General features: G+C 37.9%; 1 protein-coding gene across 6 annotated transcripts; it reads right to left on the bottom strand.

Annotated features, from left to right (window-relative positions):
* Positions 1–567: 567 nt before the first annotated feature.
* Positions 568–20451, bottom strand: LOC6044586. 6 transcript variants are annotated; one of them, XM_038253708.1, is made up of 9 exons: positions 20135–20451; positions 6422–6659; positions 6116–6230; positions 5946–6045; positions 5649–5889; positions 5151–5554; positions 1780–1894; positions 1445–1657; positions 568–1377 (listed from the first exon to the last, which is right to left on the bottom strand). In XM_038253708.1, the coding sequence occupies exons 2-9, from the start codon at positions 6533–6535 to the stop codon at positions 1153–1155; spliced, it is 1527 nt and encodes a 508-aa protein (XP_038109636.1). In that variant the 5' UTR covers positions 6536–6659; positions 20135–20451; the 3' UTR covers positions 568–1152. The 6 variants fall into 6 exon arrangements, with proteins under 6 accessions (XP_038109636.1, XP_038109639.1, XP_038109638.1 ...); XM_038253711.1 differs by having other exon boundaries at positions 6149–6230; XM_038253710.1 differs by having other exon boundaries at positions 6434–6659.
* Positions 20452–21911: the final 1460 nt, after the last annotated feature.

Genomic DNA, 21911 nt, shown 5'->3' with positions numbered 1-21911 from the left:
ACTGTTACGGTGTAACACTGTTACGTTGTAACACTGTTACGGTGTAACACTGTTACGGTGTAACACTGTTACGGTGTAACACTGTTACGGTGTAACACTGTTACGGTGTAACACTGTTACGGTGTAACACTGTTACGGTGTAACACTGTTACGGTGTAACACTGTTACGGTGTAACAATGTTACGGTGTAACACTGTTACGGTGTAACACTGTTACGGTGTAACAATATTATGATGTAACAATGTTACGGTGTAACACTGTTACGGTGTAACACTGTTACGGTGTAACACTGTTACGTGTAACATTGTTACGAAGTAGTAGATTTAGGGTTGAACAGTATCATGGTGTAACAGAGTTCGCCGTTTAGCCTAACATTCTTCGATCAGGTTCAAGCCTGGTTCAAGCCAATGGTTCATTTTGGCTAGCCTCGCCTGGTTTGAACCAAATGAACCATGGCTCACGGCGCTCGTTGAGCCTGAGCCGACGATGCTTGCCGACGTGTGGAGTGAACCTGAACCAGAAAAATGAACCTAGCCTAGCCGATAGCTTAGGCTAGTGGGAACACTGGTAAAAATGACTAGTTTATTACATTTCGTTTCTTTCCTAACAGTATTTTTCATTTAACATGCATCATTTGATAAAACAGTTGTATGATAAATCTCTAAAAGTTTAAAATCGTTTCGTTTCAGCTTGGTGAAATTTCGTTTCTCTTCATTAGTTGAGTGAATAATTTTTCGTATGACTATTAAATATCAACAGTAAATGGCGATAAATATTTTAACATTTGTTGCATTCTGTGGGAAATAAACAAAATAAAAAAAAAGAAATAAAACAAACTCTTCAGTTTCAAAAAGTTCCTTTGCCTTCAATTGTTAGTTGTATGTTTTCTGATGGAATGTAGTCTGATCGTGTCGTATAAGTTTATAACCACTACTCTTCCAGTGTGAGTAAGTTTCGTTCAATCTTTTCTTTTTTTTTTTCGATTTAAAAATGGGGTTCGTTTTCTACAATTCGAGACAAAATTCGTTCTCCGTCGTCCTCCAACACTGCAGAGTGAGAAGGGGGCCTTCTTCTTCTTTTTTCTTTCGCAGACACGTGGTGACACAGGACCAAACCAAACCAGACCAGCTAGAGTCCATCAATGCGGCCGTCCTACTTGGACGAGGGGTAGTAGTACAGCACGGTATTCCCCGGCAGTTGCCACCTGGAAGCCTGCAGCTCAATCAGCTGAAGCAGCGTACGCCGGATCGCTGGGGCCGACGCTGAAGAGTTGAGGAACGCGTCACGAACCTCGGCCAGCAGGGTTTCCAGCTGCTGCGGAAGGTGCATCTCCAGGTCGCGACCGATGCAGGTCAGCACGAAGAAGAGGCATTCGATCTGTAACGAGAAGAAACGAAAGTGTCAATGAATGAAAAAGGTTTTGGAACAAGCAAAGTGACCCCACCTCCGACAGGGACCGAACGGGTGGTTTGACGCAGTCCTCGCAGCACTTGCCCAGCACGGTCAGCAGCACCATCGGCGGCGGGACGCCGTCACACTCGGTGCGGAGCTGCAGCTGGCGGCGCTTCAGCTGGCAGAACATCTCCGTGAGGAAGGCCATGAAGGCGGTGAAGCGTGGCCGGGCCGGGTTCTTGATGTTCATGAGTGGGCCCAAGACCTAGTTATGAAATGTAGAAAAAAGTTAGAGAGTTTTGGTCAAAGAAAGTCCAAGGTTTGTGTTCTAGAGTTGAGTTTTTAGGAGATCGGAGATGGTCTGAGGTTAATACAAGGTCAACGTACTTTGTCGCGTTCTTGATACCACTGGCGGCACGTGTTCAGCAAGGCTTCCAAGAAGGTTTCCTTCTTTTCCTTCGCGATAATTGAAATGCAAAGTCTAGAGATGGGAAGGGCGTATCTGGAATTGAAATTATTAGGGTTAGTGAATTTTTACGCTCGCATCTACCCGTCCCTCTTTTTCAATTCAAGGCAACTTAAAGAGAGAAAGGGATGGCTAGGTTGTGTTGATCTTAGATAGTTAAAAAATGCCCTAAGTTGGGTGAAGCTTGATAAACCGTATAATAAATTTAAACACCAATCTTTAAACTATTGGCACAAACTCACCCTTCAGAGGAGATGACATTGAGTCAAACAAAATTAAAATATCGATCCAACATGAAAACCTGGTCAAAACTTTCATCCATTAATGTAATTAATTCAAGAGAACCATATTAACTAGATGCCATTTTAGAAGAAATTATTAAAAAAAAATGAGTAATGTAAAATCAGTCTCATATTTTTTTTTTATCAAAAACGCATGTCACGTATCTGAGATATTGAAAAAAAAATAACACGTTGGCCCAATTTAACCCCGCACGATATCTTAAAATAACAATTTGATCGATATATGAATGAAACTATTGGTTCGATCCCAGACCGTCCCGGTGGCATTTTTCGAGATGATATTTGTCTGATCACGCCTTCCGTCGGAAGGGGAAGTAAATGTTAGCCCAGGTCTAACCTAGAGGTCGTTAACTCAGTCCAGGTGGAGGAGTCATCTCCCTTAATCCTGTCTCGGTGAAGTCGCTGGTAGGCAGTTGGACTCACAATCCAAAGGTCGTCAGTTCGAAACCCGGGGTGGATGGGGAAGCTCAGGTGTAAAAAGAGTTTTGCAATTGCCTCAACAATCAAGCCTTCGAACACTTAGTTTCTAGTAGGAATCTCGCAATTGAGAACGCCAAGGCAACGCTGTAGAGCGAACAATTTTATTTGATTTTTTCATTTACCAGCAAGAAAAAAAAGTCATGCTTGAACAGCCTCCTACTTTGTAGATGTAAACAAAGTGGGATCATTCGAAAAACACGTTACGCATTCTCTCTATTCATCACCCAAGGCAAAACAAAACTTAAATAATGATCTAACATTAGAACTTGGGTAATACATTCATCTATTAGCGTATTAACTAGATGCCATATTGGTATAAAAGATTTAAAAACATTTGAGTAATGTAAAATCAGTTTCAAACATTTATTTGAATGTTAATTTGAAGTCGTGTGTATTTTTGGAGGAAAACGTATCTCACGTATTTGAGATATAGCAAACAAAAAATCACGTTGGCCCAATTCAACCCCTCTTGGTATTTTAACATAAAAATTTGATCGATATATGAATGAAAAAGTTGATTGAAGGTAAGAAAATAAAAATATTGAAATATGATAGGTGTCACTTGAGTGCTGAATAGTGGTTCGCAAAGCGGCCTCAATTTTGAACTGTCAAAGTGGAACCAATATACTGTTCGCCAAAAGTTGCAAGTATTGTAATCGATCATTAAACATAAATCATTATTTTTTTGAAAGAAAGAATGAAAAGTTGATGGCGTTGTAGCTTTAAGAAATTTAAGTAAGCAAATAATATGAAGATAAAAGTCGAGACAGCCTTTTTTTGAATAACTGTGGAAGTGAAAGTTGTTTGTGGAGTCGTTGGGGTCGCAGGTCGATTGGTTTTATCCGAATGTTTGGCACTCTGGCCTCTTTCTAGTAAAAGATGTGTTCTTCATTATTACAGACAGTTTATTTGTATTGAATATGGGCGCTGTACATCTGGAAACTCTCTATTCACAGTTAATTTAGTTCTGCTGAATCATAAAAAAACTCACCATTTAACAAAGCCCGAAGTGTTAAAAGGTAGCTGAGAAGGCCAGCGAATATTTTACATTACGATTTTTGTGAAAAAAAAATGACCTGATGGCTCGGAATTAGCAAAATAGTTTCAGCTATCAAAATGCTTATCGGCCATAAGCATCTTTTGTATAAAAACTATGTCACGCTTGAGCTTGAAGCATAGCTTCACACTTAGTTTATGTTTACAGCTGTGGTGTAGTTGTTGTAATGAGGATTATTCAAAAATCACGTTACGCATTCTGTCTTTTCAGCACTCAGGGTGTCACCTAAACCACAAATAAAATTTGAGACATTAATCATCCAATAACGAAGATTAAAATGAGTTATGGATTTGAATTAAATTAATCGGGAAAAATTGCCCCGATTTCTTTTAGATTTTCGTGAAACTTTGCTTTAAGGTGAAACGGGAAGGCAGCGCCATATTGACACCACGACTCGAGTTTTTGGAAGCACCCTTAAGGATTTGCCGTAAAATGTTCTGTGTGTTGCAGACCATAAATATAAAAATAGCAAGTCGTGTTCAGAAATTGAATTAAGTTAAACAGAAGTTAGCGTCCCGTATCACCTTAAGCGATCATTTTAGTCCCTAACCCTTACATATTTATTTTGATAGGGTTTTTAGATCTTCATCCATTTTGGCTCATCGGCAAGGTCTTTTAATAACATATCCAACGAAAGTCTGCATGATAGATCCGGACAATATTTTTCTTAAAATAGCTGAGTCCGGGTTTCAATTTTAAATAATTTATGCAACAAGCTGCAAAAAAAAAAAAAAAATCAGCGCGAGTCGAACATTTATCCAACGAGCATTACCGAGTTGGTTGAATACGACAAGTGCTGAAACTTGTTTCTTTTTGCAACGAGTTGCTATCAACATTTTTTTTTTGCAATATAAGTGTCAAGAGAATTCCCCATTCAAAACAAAACATTTGTTATTTTTGGTAGAGAAAAGAAGGCCGTTTCGTCGCTCGAGAAAGACGGAAAAAGTAAATACTTTCACGATGGAATTACAAAAAAGTTAACCCTTAAATCAAGACTTAAATGCGTATAACTGTTGATAAGGTAATCAAAACTTAAACCTTTTGAGTCAAGAATTCTATATGGAGAGGTGAAATGTTATTCTTCGGTTTCCAATTGGACAGTCAAATTAGGTTTCGAGCGTTAATACCTTGCAAAATATAGAACATCGCAAATTTTGTGAAATTTTTGTTTATACAGTTCTCCGCTTGATTTCAATAATTTTCTGGGGGGCCAAAATCTGAAAATATATATTTAGTTGTAATCAGACCTGCATTTTTTTTGTTTGGACGTTAGGGTGACCTATATCGTGCTTGGGTGGTCCCAAAAAGTGGCATTTTCGCCAACTTTCGCAAAAACCACTTTTTTCAAAAAATTATAACTCCGTGCCATTTCAACCGAATGACCCAGGTTGGACCCAGGCAATGTAGAAAAAATAATTTTCATTGAAACCTAACATTGACCCACGCATTTTACCTCCGTCCATCAACGGCGCGGTGCATCAGGTGCGTGGCCAGCTCCATCAGGCAGCGCGCGTTCAGCGTGTTCGGATCGTCGACGGCGCGGTGTACGATCAGCTGAATCTCCGGCGGGAACTGGCCAATGTCGTTCCCTTCCGGTCCGACGGCCAGTCCCAGCCCGGCCAGGCCACGCGTCAGCGTGTCCGCCGACGAGAGAGACTTTGAGCGCTGTAAAGGTGCAACATTCATGGGATTGTTATTGGCGTTGATGATGTTGGTGGTGGTGTTGTTGTTGCTGATCGATGACTGTGGGTTGTTGTTTGTGTTGCTGTTCTGTGCTTGGAAGCTGCTGTTGTTGTTGGAAGCATGTGTTGTTGCGTGGATCATAGGCTCCGGAGCGAACTTGACCCGTGGTCCAGACTGCGAACGATACAAAAGCGTTTTACCACCATAAGCGACACTGTTTTCTGATGATTTCATTGGAAAAATTGTACAAGAATAACTCAATACTGACACTCACGTGCAGGATGTTCCCGCTGGACGGTGAGTTGACCAGTGGCATGTGCGAGGACTGCAGCTGGACGCCGACGTGTTGCATCGGATGGTTGGACATCATGATCGGTCCCCGCTGGGGACTGCCGATGTTGCCCAGCTGCATCTGGCCGTGGCCGGCCCGGGCGTGGTGGAGATTCAACGGTATACCGCCGACGTTCGACTTTGAGTGCTGCAGCGAGCTGCTGTAGATGTTCAGTGATCTGGAAGAAGTTTCTATTATTTCCCGAGAAAAAAGGGACACCATTCTCCAACCAACCTGGAACTCTGCAGCGGTATCCGGCCTTCGTTCAGGTGGTTCATCTGGAACTCTTGGGCGTGCACGTTCAGCTTGTTGGGAAGTCCGTCGAGCCTCACATCTAAACAGAGTTGGGGTATACAAGTTACAATGTTTATCAAGGCCGATCTGTTAGTAGCATCGGCCATTACTTGGTGGACGATAGATTTCCATCGGTGGCTTACCCCGCAACTGTTGCTGCTGCTGCTGGGCATGCTGCATCGCCTGGCTCTGGCTAAAGGCCAGGCTGCGTCGTTTGTTGACATTCTGTGAAAAATTTTGAGCCATTAGATTTTCAATAAAAATTATACACATCGTACAGAAAAGAAAAGCCATTTAAGATTAAGATACCTCCACCAATCGTTAATCCATAGACGAATAAATCACAAATAGTGTAACAGAAAAGAAGTTGAACCATTAGTACAGAAAATTAACAAGAAAAAAGAAATGATTATTACCATGTCCATTACCTGCTGGTTCGAAGTCCTGATGAAGCTTCGCTCGCGGGAGATTCCTGGTGAGATGTACATTTCCTGCATTTTTACGGTCTTTTTGTCGTTTTGGTCGGCCATTTTTCTGATAAGTAAAATTGATAGGACTAGTGCTGCTGGTCCTGGAGGTTAGCTTTCTTGATTTGTTTCACGACAGTGCTGATTCTTCGCGGTCTACAACATTTGACTTTTCTGGAGTGAGGTTCTGGAATTGTTTAAAAAGGTTGTAAATGAGTGTTTTGGTTTTATAAAGAATTGATATCACAAGTTTGAGAACGCAGATAAAAAAAAACCATAAGCTAACAAAAAATAAATAAATGAAAACAATAAAGTAGGGGAAATATGCCCATTTTAATCACTCTAAGCCGTTCGACCAATTCTCATCACTTTTGCCGTTTTCAGCTATTAAATCAACATTTTAAGATGTATCAACAATAGAAAGTTGCTTGCTCACTTTAATTTGAGCTATTTATTACTTTGGAACAGTCAAAAACATTTTATGATAGCTGTAATTCATGATCAAAGTGCTGATAGGCCGATAATAGAAATAGGCTGAGAAAGGGTATAGTTCCCCTAGCTGTACTTATAAACCAACTGGCTAGAAAAATGATGTAATCTTCTAAGACAACCCAAGTTAAAATAAAATCATTAAAAAATAGGCAAAACAAGTTCCAGCTGTTTGCCAGCGGCTTCATTCATAATCTCGCTGGCAAAAACAAACGACCGCGGCAGAAAGTGACGAACGATATCTATTTTCGCCTCCATCCAAAGACCACCACCACTACAACAAGACCAACATTACTAACCAAATCTCATTGGTTCCAAGCGTTCCAAGTTGCGCTCCTCCGCCAGAGTGCGAGCATTTTTCAAGGTTGACTCGACAAGTACGATAAATAATATGGCAACAACCCACACAGCCAGGAAGGTGTTTGGTGCGATCTCTATGCGATACACCAGCAAAGTGCATCGAGCACAATCGGCCGACAGACGACGCACGACACTACTAAAGTTGATGAACCCACGCGTCGTTTTTTGTCGCGTTATTTAATTAATATCGGACACAGATGTTTAATTGTTGTGGAGAAGTATTGGTTTGGAAGTGCAAGTGTTACTTAAATAAATAATGTTGTCTTACAATAGAGTTATCTACGTGCGCATGTATTGCGTGTACGTACACGAAAAAGATTGAGGCTAAATTTTGTACCGGCCAGCAAAACAAATGGCGTGCTAGTGTGCGTGAGATCGGGCTTAGATAACTCTATGAACATTTATCAATATTTTAGACCAAAAATTAGTTGATGCGTCTAGATGACATACTAAAAAAAATCAAAAATAACTGAATATTTTTTAAATTTATTTTTGAGTCATAACAAGACAAAATCATTCCCATTTTTAATTTCTTCTACGAATCGAGAAAAATATTTCATTCATTCAAGCGCAACCACCGATCGGAAGAGGCGGCCTACAGCAGTTTGCCGGTTCGGTATAAAGTTTGTTCTAATTTAAACACTTATGTCATGGCTTCACGTTTGCGACGCTCTGGCTGTGATGACGACGAAAAACGGTACACTCATCGGTAATCTACCAGCCGAACCCGTTCATAAATTTGAGTTGTTTGAGATTGTTTTTATTTTGAGTAGGTTTTCGAATTTAGGAATGAGGGGATAGTGGAGTGTTCAATTCTTTTCGTGTTTGGTTTTTTTCCTCATAAATATTATGTATTTTTGCCTTTCTTACTAAAGAAAGGTATAGGATTTGCTTTTGGCTCCGACGCCAAATCAAGCTTCATTCCCAAATCATTTCTCGAGCAATATTCATTCGAAAAATCTGCAAAAAATCATGGACGATCGATTTTCGACGCCCGATCGATTGACAATGACAGAATTGGTCTACCCAATATCCGAATTTTGGCGCTTAATTTACTGTAAAGCACGCGTGACGTCCGTGTGTGGTAAAAAGTGCTCAATTTTGTGGTAGGGGTTTCTCAGAGCCCACATTATGGATTTAAGCTCTCTTGGGCGCATTTGAAAGGGGATGTGCTGAACCTGAACCAGTTCCATACCAAATTTGAATTTATCCATTTTTTATGGGGACTCGGAGTGTGTTTTCACCAAATCAGGCGGTTTTCAAATAAAAATTCGGTCGAAAATTGAAGTATTGAAATCGTTTATTTATCCAAAAAATTGCATTTTTCCAGCCCTACATCCTCCCAAATTTTCATCCATGTCGGTAATGTGGTTCTTGATTTACAGCTTGTGGACCAATTCACTGTGAGGGGGAAAAACCCCTAAAAAAGGTAAATGCCAATTTTCACCAAATGCCAAAACTATTCCTTTGGCATTTTATCTAATTTTTTTTCTCCACATCATAATCTAGACCATACTCAATGTTCTGAAACAAATTTGACCTCATTCGGATTTACCGTTCAGATTTTAGAAAATTTCCATTTTTGCCTTTCTTACTAAAGAAAGGTATAGGATTTGCTTTTGGCTCCGACGCCAAATCAAGCTTCATTCCCAAATCATTTCTCGAGCAATATTCATTCGAAAAATCTGCAAAAATCATGGACGATCGATTTTCGTCGCTTCGTCGACAAGTTGTCAAGTTGAGCTTCACATGCAGACGCGAGCAATGCTGGCGCGTGATGCTGGCGCGTATAGAGTTTTGATACTAGATTACCCCCTTTTAGTGCACGTTGCTTTATCGATTGCTCGGTCATCACACATCGCCTATCATTATTTTCTATGCTAAGCTTCAGTGAACGCAAACTAGACGCAAGCAGCTATCTGTTCTGAAGCCTCATGCTCATTCTTTTGCCTTTCTTTTTTGTTTTGCTCATTCTCTGATCGATATCTGAGCGAACGAATTTTTGGGAAGCGTCCAAGCTTCCCATGTGCCAGTGACAATGCACATCGCGGATTTGGTTTTCTAGCTTCGGTACTAGCCTTTTTGTGTATTAGTGTTTTTGTTTATCGTACCAGCGCACCAAGGTGGTTTATTCGGTACGTTTGCGTGTGTCGTAGTGAAGTTCCACCGAGCGCTCAGTCGTTGTTTGCTTCCCAATCCCAAAAACGCCTAAATGCATACTCTGGCTTGCTTATTGAAAGCTCACAATTTTGCCTAACGCCTAAATGACAGTTTAGTGAATTACAGTAGGCGTTTCAAAGCTTTCAAGAACATTTATGCGGCTTTACCGTTACATCGTTGTTTACAACACGGCAAATTCTCGGGTGTTGAAACACTTTCTGCCAGTCATTTTGTTACCACTTTAACGCTCTGGAGCAAGACGGAATTATTTTGTTTTCTCGTTAATTTTTAATATTTTGAAAAGTGCAAAAAAAAAACACTCAGAGAATACGAACAATCTAGCGATATGCAGAAAACATTATGAACATCGCAAATTGTGAGCTAAATCTCTGTCGCAAAAACAATGTGTTCTGATTTTAAAAATCGAAAATGCTTGTGTGCGAGCACAGCTTACAACCGGCCATGGCAAATGGGGCAAAAACCAGCGCTTTTCAGTTATATGAAAAAATATGGTTGAGTTTCGAATTGATTAATGAATGGACCATTCTTTATTTTGCTATTTCTTTGAAAAAAAAAATCAACTGCCGTTAACTTCCTTTTGTAAGAAAGGCTCTATCTCACCCCAGGTGGGATTAAATCGGGTTTTATATCTTGTCGTTAAATCTCAAGGCACAAAAAAAAATCCAGTAGAGCCGACGAACATATTCCACAAGTTTTCAATGCTTTAAGCACTATTTCATAACCCTTTGTACAGAACCATGAAATCTGAAGCCTTTTGAACAATTCTGACTATTTTCATCAATTTATTGCTTTATGCAGAAAAAATGCTATTTAAAACAATATTAAAATTTTGAAGATCTGGTAACCGTGTCTTAAGTTATAATCACTTAAGTGATATTTATTTACTTTTCTTAAGCCGGATCTCACTTATCTGTATGGAAACTATGTCCAGACCAACCAATCGATCTATACGGTAGGGTCAATGAGACACTTTTGGTTTTCAACTTTCAACGATTTTTCTAATTTTTTATCAGCCTGTTTTAATGCACTTTTTGTTGCATTTTCTTTCTTTTAATGTGTTCTAATATTTACCAAAATATGAGATCGATCCGACATCTACAGCCAGAGTTATTCAACTGTCTCATTGTAGACGCACTTGGCAGGAACAATGAGATAGCTGGGGAACAATGAGACACTCTATGAAAATCAACATTTTTCAAGTAAAACATCATGTTTTTGTATTGTTCCATTGCAGGTGACTTGCCTTGAACATTTCAGGGCAATTTTGTCAACATGAAACTTTTATTAACAAAAGTTACACTAAAAAGTATTTAAATTTTGTAAAATCCATATATTAATACCAAATAACTTTGTATTTTTGGTTAAATGAAGTTTAAACTCTATAAATATGCCAAAAATCACTTTTAATTCATTTTTTGAAAGATTTCCATCGATTTTGAAAAGTTTATCGAAGAAAAATCAATGTGTCTCATTGTTACCCATGGGCTGAAATGAGTGGGGAACAATGAGACAGCCCTGGATTCTGGGTATATTCAAAATTTTGGCCAAATCTAATGAAAGGACATTGTAGCCCAACTCAATCCCTATGGAACGTCGAAAGAAATTTGAAGAAATATTAGTTTTGGTGTAAATGGCAGCCTACGAGCGAAAAAGTATTTTTTGTCCATAATTAACTTTTACATCCCAGAATCAAACATTTATTAATAACTTTTCAAGGGAGCGTCCATAACCAAAGCCACTTTTATAGCAGACGTGTATCCAGTAGATACATTTGATTCGCGTGAACAGTCGAGAAAAACGAATGGAATTCACCGGTCCGCGCAAGTAGAAGCTCGAAATCGTTCCGGGAACGGCGGTCAGCGTCAAAGCGCAGCGTCTTTTAATTTCGGCGTGGCGCGTTTTTAAAAATGCATGTGTTTGTAAAAATGATTGACCACAGAACGGGAGTGATGATTCAAAAACACACCAACACGCTTTGTTTTAAATTGAACGTTACAGAAACGCATAGATCAGTGAAGGTCGAAGTTTTAGTTTGGATCAGTTAAACGCTTGAATAAATGTTTCAAAAACAGGAAGGCTAATTCTTCTTTTGTTTTAAGCAAAACCTCACTCTATAAATAACCCTCACAATTGCAGTATTGCTCAATAAAACTTAAAAACTTAATATCAAAGAATATAAAAATCACTCTCTAAATACACACTATGTTGGTATCATTTTTCCGCAGCCGGCTGTCTAAGATTGAACCATTTCATTATTAATCAAACAACAGATAAACGGGAAATATCTCATCCGCAGCAACCGACTGCTTGCCTTGAGAATAAAATATAATACCTTTCAACAAACACTATGATTTTGGGTCGCATCATCATCTTCTATGATGAATCCTGACCAAATACCCTATCCTACTAACAAATTTTCAGGTTCCTGGCGCTCGTGGGGTGTAAGCACAGAGTAAATCAGCTGCCCTAGTAGCAACCTGCGCTAACTAACATTCCCGTCCCTTAAAATCGAGATCTACAAACTGACATGGCGGGCGCCGTTGGTGGCCAATGACTGTTACCTATTCGCAACTGATCTAGCTTTAGCAATCATGGTGTTTTATCTTTTCAGCGCATTCATACATGCTGCTGATAAGGGAAACACCACTTGATTGTCGAAGCCTATGATCAGTAGAGCTGAAAGGACATTACGGTCCTGTTCAGCAAAGGAGAAGGACAACCATGGGTGGTCTCTCATGCTCATGCTCATGCTCATGCTCAGACGTGTATCCAGTAGATACACCTTTCCCCCAAATATGAGCCTGATTGGTTGAAACTACGACTTATAAGAGCCATTTTATCATTGTTCCCCGTGTCTCATTGATGACTACTCTACGCTAGTTCATTAAAAAACCTTCCAAATGAGTCCAAATATTGAAGATCTGGCAACTCTGTCTGAAATTATGACCACTTAGTGATATATTTAAGCCGAGTTTTTCGGTTTAAGTTCGTTCCGTTCAAAAAACCATGTTGAATGCTAGATGTCAACTATTTTCTGATATTTATTGTAAAACAGTTTTACTCGAAATGAGGGGGTACCATCCATATAGGCGGATTTTTTAGTTTTTATATTAAATTTAATCGATATTTTATGTTTTGATGCATGTTGTGGGTCTAATAAGAGTTATAACTAATAAACGTGTAAAAAATCACTGTAAACATATAAGGGTAATTCTCTACAAACTCACACGAAATCGGGAAAAGTTGCCCCGACCCCTCTTCGATTTGCGTGAAATTTTGTCCTAAGGGGTAACTTTTGTCCATATTCATGAATCCGAGGTCCGTTTTTTTTAAATCTCGTGACGGAGGGGTGGTACGACCCCTTTCATTTTTGAACTTGCGAAAAAAGAGGCGTTTTCAATAATTTTCAGCCCGAAACGGTGATGAGATAGAAATTTGGTGTCAAAGGGACATTTATGTAAAATTAGACGCCCGATTTAATAGATTACTCAGAATTCCGAAAAAAAAAACTTATTTTTCATCTAAAAAAACGCTAAAAAAGTATTAAAAATTCTCCTATTTTCCGTTACTTGACTGTTAAAATTTTTGGAACATGTCATTTTATGGGAAATTTCATGTTCTTTTCGAATCTACATTGACCCAGTAGGGTCATTTAGAACAAAATTTTTCATTTTAAAATTTCGTGTTTTTTCTAACTTTGCAGGGCTATTTTTAGAGTGTAATAATGTTCAACAGAGTTTTAAAGCAGACAATTACACAAATTTTGATTTATAAACATAAGGGGTTTGCTTATAAACATCACGAGTTATCGCGATTTTACGAAAAAAAGTTTTGAAAAAGTTGTTCGTTGCCGATCACGGCCGTTCATCGTCACCCGCGACAGACACGGACGACGAAACAAAGAGAAACGCAAAAAGTAACTGATTGAAAAATATGAAATTAGGTTAGGATTTTTGTTGTCCAATTTTGAACCCCCCTATATTTGCTCGAAATTGAGCAGTTCCTGATTTTATTTTAGTAATGTTACTCAAATCAGCAAATTACTGAAGTGAAATAAACAGCCAAAAAAACAAATCATTGGATGGTTTATTCAATTATAAAAAGGAAATGCTGTTTTGTTGTGAAAACTAGCCTTGGTTGATTCCAGATGTGGAACAAACACATATTTTGACGAAAAGGAAAATTGAATGTCAGTCAATATTGTTTTAATCTTCAGAGGGTCCACTGGAGGATAAGGGTCCACTAATGGATAGCATACCCTACACGGAGAGTACAGCACCTTTATCCTGCATGTAATATTATGTACTCATGTTCGCAAGAATTTAAAAAATCATATAGGGGAAAGTGGGGCAAGTGTAACAAGCTAAGGAAATGCTCGTTATAACCCATTAAAAACGTTAAAAAATCTGTCGGATTTATTGGAATCAACCTATTCAAGGTCTTGACTGAGACTTTGATAGAACAAGTTTTAAAAAAATTCTGTTTTTAATGTAAAAAATTGTTTTTTTTTTTTAATTTTTCGTACGTTCTACTCAACTAGTGGTTCAAGACGAACAACCCGTTGGAGCAAGAGGAACAAACATGCTAATTTACTAACAATTGAACTATTATTACTTAGATACATCAGATTAGGACGTATTTGAAACGTTTCTTTCATTTTTAGATTAAAAAATAATATTTTACTAAAAATTTGACTATTTTTACGAAAAAAAAATTACTTAGATGATAAATAATAAATTTTCATGATATTATTATATCGTGCATGGAAATTTTTCTAAACAATTGATTATCAGTTTTTAAGAACTTTTATGTATTTTTTTTTCAAAATAAAATATGTTGTTGCAGAAATTCGTATTTTTTTCATGATTTGCCCCCAGGATGTCAGAAATCAATTTTTGCTGATGATACAAGTATCTCCGCCAAGGGTCATCACAAGAAGATTACAAAAAAGCTTGGATATTTTCAATTCTTATTTGAAAGAATGGAAAATTATTCCAAATGCTGCAAAAACTCAACTTATTATTTTCCCTCACAAACCAAGGGCTGATTTTCTTAAACCAAAAAGTCATCACGTTATAAAGATGAATGAGGTAAATTTGAAGTGGGAGGATCAAGTGAAATATCTTGGACTTGCTTTTGACAAAAACCTTACTTACAAGGATCACATTGAAAGTATACAGGTTAAATGTAACTAATATAATAAATGTTTGTATCCACTTATAAACAGGAATTCTAGACTTTGTCTCAAGAATAAACTGTTAATTTATAAACAAATTTTCAGACCAGCCATGCTTTATGCTGTGCCGATCTGGACAAGCTGTTGCTTAACCAGGAAGAAAAAACTTCAGAGGATTCAGAACAAAATTCTGAAAATGATTCTGAAACTTCCTCCCTGGTTCAGCACCAGTGAACTTCATCAATTAGCCGAAGTTGACACTTTTGATGTTATGTCCAATAAGATAATTGATGCATTTCGACAAAAATCATTGCAGTCTTCAGCTACATTGATCCGCTCTTTTTATAGTTTATAAGTTAGTTTTAAGGTATCCCTTTTCCCTTTTGTACATGTAGGACCTCCTACATTTGAAATCACTGAATAGCGAAAGCTACAATATTTCATGAATAAATGAAAGTTGCTAGTATTTAAAATTGAGGTGAAAAGTCATCGTTTGTGATTGGACACTCGATAATATTTTATCTGAATGAATTTACATGGAAAAGAAAATCTAAATAAATAGAAATAATAAAAAAAAACACACTACTGAGCTAGGAAAAATAGCATTTTGATAAAATGAGCCTTAAGACGAACCCTAAGCCTTATTTTGTACTTTCCAAATATTATAAGGAAACAAAGGTTTTGAAAAAAAAAATTATTCAATATAATGCCCCGTGGCGTTTACGTCGTTTTGGTGGTTATGTGGTAGTAGAATCAGCTAATTGCATTGCTAGCAACAATTCCTCATACTGGAAATAATCAAAATTGTAAAAATTACGGCCTTACTAGCGATTGTTCCTCTTGCCCCATATGGTCGTCTTGCCCCACCTTCCCCTAACGCAAGTGAAATGTGAATATGAAAATATCTCCCGCACTTTTAAATGAGAAAATGATAAATTTTAAGAATCTTCTGATGGGAACATCCATAAACCACTTGGACAATTTTGTTTAAATGTCAGACCAACCCCCTCCCCCCGTGGACAATTGCCATACAAAACAAATAATTTTTGTATGGAGCGTGGACATTTGCTGTGGCGTTAGTCATGTTGCTGGCAAATGCATTAGTGAGATAGAAATCACGATTTTATCAGCTTTTCTTTCGAATTCCAGAAGTTGCACTTGTCGTGAAGCAATCAACAATTGCCTCAAATATTTTAAAATAATATTTCTCGATGCTTCCTTAAAGCAACAGCTGAGTTTTTTTTACAAAACCGTGTTCCGTTCTTCATCAACTTTTATTCTGCAACATCACTTAGATTCTTCAACCGAAAGAGATTGATTATTCCACTCCGTTCGCGAGCACGCTTAATTGCTTAAAAACCACACCACCCACAACCGGCACCCAACTTGTCTACCTCCGAGAATCGAGGCAAGTAACATTCCGTCGTCGTCGACGTTCGATCTCATCTTACATCTGCCATCGGTTCTGATTTCACGGTTTGTTTTTCTTCTTCTTCTTGAATAACCCTTCTTGCTCTTCTCACTTGACGAAATGTGCCAAAATGAGACAGAGAAGCCGAAATTCCTTCTGGCAACACTGCCACTTTAGTGGGTGAGTCACCACGATTTTCCTGCTTTTCAATGATGATCTTTTGATTTCTTCTCGATCGCGATTAATCTCTCCTCTCGGTGACAATCTTCTTTCCTCACTCACACACCGTCAGTGATTTGTGCTTCACTTGTCGCTGATCACAACAAATATCAATTCACCTCACGTAGCACGGCGATGGTTTCGTAGAGGGGGTTAAAAATACTAATGGCTTCCGCTGTGACGATTTGGCCACCTCTGCGCCGCCGGTGTAAATAGACCTTTATTATTAGACTGTGAACGCACACACAAATACACACACACACAGTGTACTACTCGAAAAACAGCGCGTTTTTTCTTCACTGTCGTTGAGGTAAGTTGAAAAATGAATCGCTCAAAATAATTTGGTCAAAAAATTACACTGAGCTACAGAAAAAAACTGTTACTGCCTGAATTGCCTGCATAAAAAAGTTACATAATAAATCATGTACCAAAAGGTACCAGGATGAAAAATGTAATTTTAAATGCAAGTTGCATGGTAATTTACATCGAATCGTATGGAAAATTCCAAATTGAACTACACTTAAATTCCGTTTTGTCGCACGTGCATTTTGGACCAAATTGAGATAAGAACGCCAGTTTGTGAAGCTCACAATGTCTTACTTTTAGACCTTTACAGATCCCTAAAATTCGATTTCTATCCTGAGATATTCAATAAAAATAGAAAAAAAAAAAATCTCCGTGAATTGTTGTCACTCTTCATATGAAAGAAGTTTCAATCTTGTCGTGCTATTTCGACACATCGTGAAAAAAATTGCTGTTAGTGTAACAACTAGCCAAAAGGATTTTAGGTCATAACGCGTTTGACACACGTACATGCCCGGCTACTGTAAAAAAATAATTATAATTCGTGACTCAGATAACCAAATTCAACTAAACTTCGGGACAAACCACAAAAAGGTCAGCCAAACAAGACGTGTTTGTTATTGTTTACATTGCGTGCTCTTGTTTTGTTTTTTCAAGGTCAAACATTGAAACGCGTTTTTCTCGGAACGACGAAAAACGACGTGCGATAAGATAGCATGATAGTGTTGATTTGATTTGTCTGTTTCAGGTAGTGGAAAAATCCATGTTAATAGTGAACGTGCAAGCAAGAGTGATAAAACAGCATCAGATTCAAATTCCCTTTGGCAACTTGTTGTGATTGCAGGTTGTGTCAAGATAGCACTAGCTTATTGGCAGTATTGGAACTAAATTTCGTATCGTCGTTCTCGTGCATCTTGTTACACGTGCTTTTTGGACAAAATTGGGTTAGGAACGCTAGAGATTGATTGATTGAACATTTTTGAAATATTTACTAGGATGTAATAAAAATGACTTTTTGGCGAGCATTCAAGGGTTTGTTCCGGTGGGCATACTAAGCCCAAATCCAAAATATGAGCTTGAATGGACGTAACAGGAGCTGGCGCTCCGCCCTTCAATTTTAAATGGGATTTAACCCGTAAAAAAAGTTTTTTTTTAAATGGAGCAATTCCAGCCCAAAACAGGAATGTTTTAGGTGCTTTTTTCTCGACTCTCTCCGATTTCAATGAAACTTTGTAGATATGTTATTCTAGGCATATATAAGCCATTTTTGTGTATATGGAGTCAGTTACACTCGATAATGACATTTGAGAAGGGCGTAAGTGTTTTGAATATTTTGGTATTTTGTGATTTAAATATTGCTGTATCTCGAAGCCGTTACATCGTATCAAAAAGTGGTCAAAGACAAACTTGTAGGAAATTTGACGGGCTTTCCGGAAAAAATACACTGAAAGAAAAAAACACTCCACTTTTATGAGATTTTTTGATTTTTAAGTTTAAAAGTCAAATTTGAAGGTGAGCCCACGATAACTTTTCGTTCAAAATTTTTGTGAAGATAGCCTAAGATGTTACAAAAAGACTCACGAAAAATGCAGGATGGAGCAACTCACCTAACAAAATACAAAAATCATTTACTGAAACTGTTTTTTTAAAAAGTGCTCTAAACGTCAAAATTTTCTAAAACTGAATACGGGAATCGATTCTCCAGACAATTTTTCATAAAAGTCCTAAGTCCAATCCTTGTGAAGTTACAGCGGTTTTAAAAATAAAAATGTTGAAAAAATAGGTTTTTTGATGGTTTTTGGCAATTTCTATATGACCGACTTGATTTTTCAGTCTCGAAAATATTTTTACCGGAAAGCTCGTCCAATTTCCCATAAGTTTGTCTTTGACCACATTTCAATTGGATGTATGGGCTCAAAGGTATAAGCTAATAACATTGCTCATAACTGAAAACATAATATTTTTTCAGTGTAGTATAGTAACCTGGATAGTAAATTAGCTTATATATATAAGACCATACATCCAATTGAAATGTGGTCAAAGACAAACTTATGGGAAATTGGACGAGCTTTCCGGTAAAAATATTTTCGAGACTGAAAAATCAAGTCGGTCATATAGAAATTGCCAAAACCATCAAAAACCTATTTTTTTTTTTTTTAAAACCGCTGTAACTTCACAAGGATTGGACTTAGGACTTTATGAGTCTGGAGAATCGATTCCCGTATTCAGTTTTAGAAAATTTTGAAGAGCACTTTTCAAAAAACAGTTTCAGTAAATGATTTTTGTATTTTTTAGGTGAGTTGCTCCATCCTGAATTTTCGTGAGTCTTTGTAACATCTTAGGCTATTTTCACAAAAATTGAACGAAAATTATCGTGGGCTCACCTTCAAATTTGACTTTAAACTTAAAAATCAAAAATCTCAAAAAGTGGAGTGTGTATTTTTCCGGAAAGCCCGTCAAATTTCCTACAAGTTTGTCTTTGACCACTTTTTGATACGATGCAACGGCTTCGAGATACAGCAATATTTAAATTACGAAATACAAAAATATTGAAAACACGTACGCCCTTCTCAAATGTCATTATCGATTGTAACTGACTCCATATACACAAAAATGGCTTATATATGCCTAGGATAACATGTCTACAAAGTTTCATTGAAATCGGAGAGGGTCGGGTACAACCGATTCCCTATTTGACATGGAATTGCTCAATGTCACTTTTTGAGGCATTTTGGCCACTGAAGCGTTTATTTTCAACATCATTGGCGTGTAGGCCAGATCCTTGCGCATCTTTTGGTATATATAACATTGAAATTTGGAATACCCTGGAGCTCGGTACAGGCCTTCAAAGTTTAGCATTTTTTTTTTTCGAAAAACCGGTCCCGGCAAAAAAGATATGCGTCGCGCCCCGCGACGCCCTGGACGCCATTTGATTTTGCCGGGGCCGATTTTTCGAAAAAAAATGCCAAACTTTGAAGGCTTGTACCGAGCTCCAGGGTGCTCGCAACGTTTCAAATCACCAATTCAGATAGAACGTTTTGAAAATTTACTTTAAACATTTTAGCTCTTTTAAACTCTTCAATAAAAAAATGTTAATTAAATCAATTTAACGATTTGTCTTAATCTTTGCAGGTGATGAAGTAACACGAAAAATAAAACAAAGAACACTCAGCCCGATTTCCCACCACACCCTGCTTTCACCAAAACGCTTCTTCTTCTTCCGTATTGTTGTTTGCGCAAAAAAGGTTCACGCGCATAGATAAATCACCCCACTTTGTCACCGCGGTATGCAATTCCGTTACACTGCTGCGTGCCGATGTTCAAACAATTGCTTCAAGCAGCTGTGACAATTTCTCACTTCCTTCTCACGCGATAAAGAGCTCACGAAAGCATCGTTTCACATCGCTCACTTCCAGCTTCTGGTGTTTGCTCACGCATTCTCACGATCTGCGCTCTCACGTACAGTGTACCGAGCAACTGAGACTTTCTTCTGCAATTACATAAATTTGCATGTAAACTTTACCTTCCGTTTTCTTTCGCAGATTGCACCTTTCAGAATTTGCACTTTTCGATCGGTTCAAAAACACTTTTAAGCCCTTCTAAATCGAACTTTCGCTAATGTTCACACTTGCCCAGCGGAGCAATTTTCCTTGCCCCCTTTTTCGATTCTTCCGCCCCTTGCCGCGCGCGCGTCAATTAGGGGAAAAATTATATTATTATGTAAAAAAAAGAAGAATCCCGTGTGCGTATCTCGCGCGCGGGCGTTTCAAGACTATACGAATATTCGCGCCAGCAGTGTCGTGTCGGAGTGGAGTCGAGTTACTGGCGCACGAATGTGAGTTGGATTCCGTCCGCGAGCCGTGCCGCGGGTTGGCTCTCGTTTATTTAAAGAATATTTGATTTTTCTGCTCGTAGGGGTGACCAGTGGCGTCACTAGGAAAAGGGGTTAGGCAGAAGAACTGCATGATTTGATGTGTGATTTTATGGGGATTTTGAAAATCACTTCTATGACCTCTTTTGGTTAAAAATCCAAACTTCAGTTTTATGGAACATTGTCCATTAAAATCTCTTATTCCTAATGCATGAGTTTCCAAACAAAATTATTATCTTTTCATACATAAATGCAATAAAATATTGCTCATATGTTTGACAGTTTTAGCACTCGCTGCTAACTCCTTCCTATTTGCTGATTTCTGTTAACTCATTTGTTAGATGCTGTTCCCCTATTATAGACTAATTATAGTTATTTTTTGAAGCATGCTATTTTCAGCAAAGATGTATTTTTGATTCGGCTTTGTAAAAAGTAAAAAGTAAATCTTTCCCAGTTCCTGAGGGGAACACCCTTGAAGAGTATCGGGGCCGGCATTTACAAAGCGGATTCAGTGGCAGTTTCATTCTCAACTTAATGTTAACATGTTAAGGTTAATGTTAACATTCCATAGGTCGCCGTAAGGTGTCGTGATAAGGTCCAGTTTGTGACGATACACTACCTTCCCTTTACGAAGCAATCGATTCCAGAAGGGAAAAGATCACCAGTTGTATTGGTCCGAGCCGGGATTTGAACACCGATCTACCGCTTACGAGGCGGAAGCGTTACCACTACGTGGCTCGGTCTTCGGCTTTGTAATTATTTTTTATTCTGTTCTACATGAAAACGTGGAATCGTTCAAAATATTAGTATTTTTTATGATAACATTCAAAATCTGTTTTTCAAATCATTTTATTGCTTATGTTATTTTTCTATCAAAATGCATGGAACGGAAAAATTATGATAAATTGGGTGTTGTGGATAATTTGATTGACTTTCAAAAATGTAATAATAAATGGTGTATTATTTCGGGCAAAAATTAAAATCGGCAAATCTGATATTTGGGGGGCCCTGTCCCGGTAATTTGCAGGTGAATCAAAATATTTCGTTAAGAGCATTTTTTTAAAGTTTTTTTTAATCAATTTCATAGGATATTTTATTGGATGAGTCACTGATAATTTACAGAAACAAGCATTATTTTCCAGTATTCTCATCAACATGCCTTAAAAGACTCATAATATCATACTTTGCCAATATTTGAAAACTATTTGATTCCCAAATTTTCAAGTTGTGTAACTTTTATAGAAATCACTCCAAACAGCAGGCTGGTTGTACCTTGTAAACTAAATAAAAAACATTTTTGTGCACCAGCGATGGTTGAACCCACATCAAAAGAAAATCTTTTGATGCTCATCAAGAAAAAAATCGGAAGGGATCAATCGGTAAAATGAATTCGAATCAAATCATCATCTGGAATACTCGATGGAACACT

This window comes from Culex quinquefasciatus, chromosome 2, assembly GCF_015732765.1.
Source record: "Culex quinquefasciatus strain JHB chromosome 2, VPISU_Cqui_1.0_pri_paternal, whole genome shotgun sequence".
In the NCBI taxonomy this organism is placed as follows: domain Eukaryota; kingdom Metazoa; phylum Arthropoda; class Insecta; order Diptera; family Culicidae; genus Culex; species Culex quinquefasciatus.
Note: the sequence above shows the minus strand (reverse complement) of the source record. Positions and strands in the feature narration are given on the sequence as shown.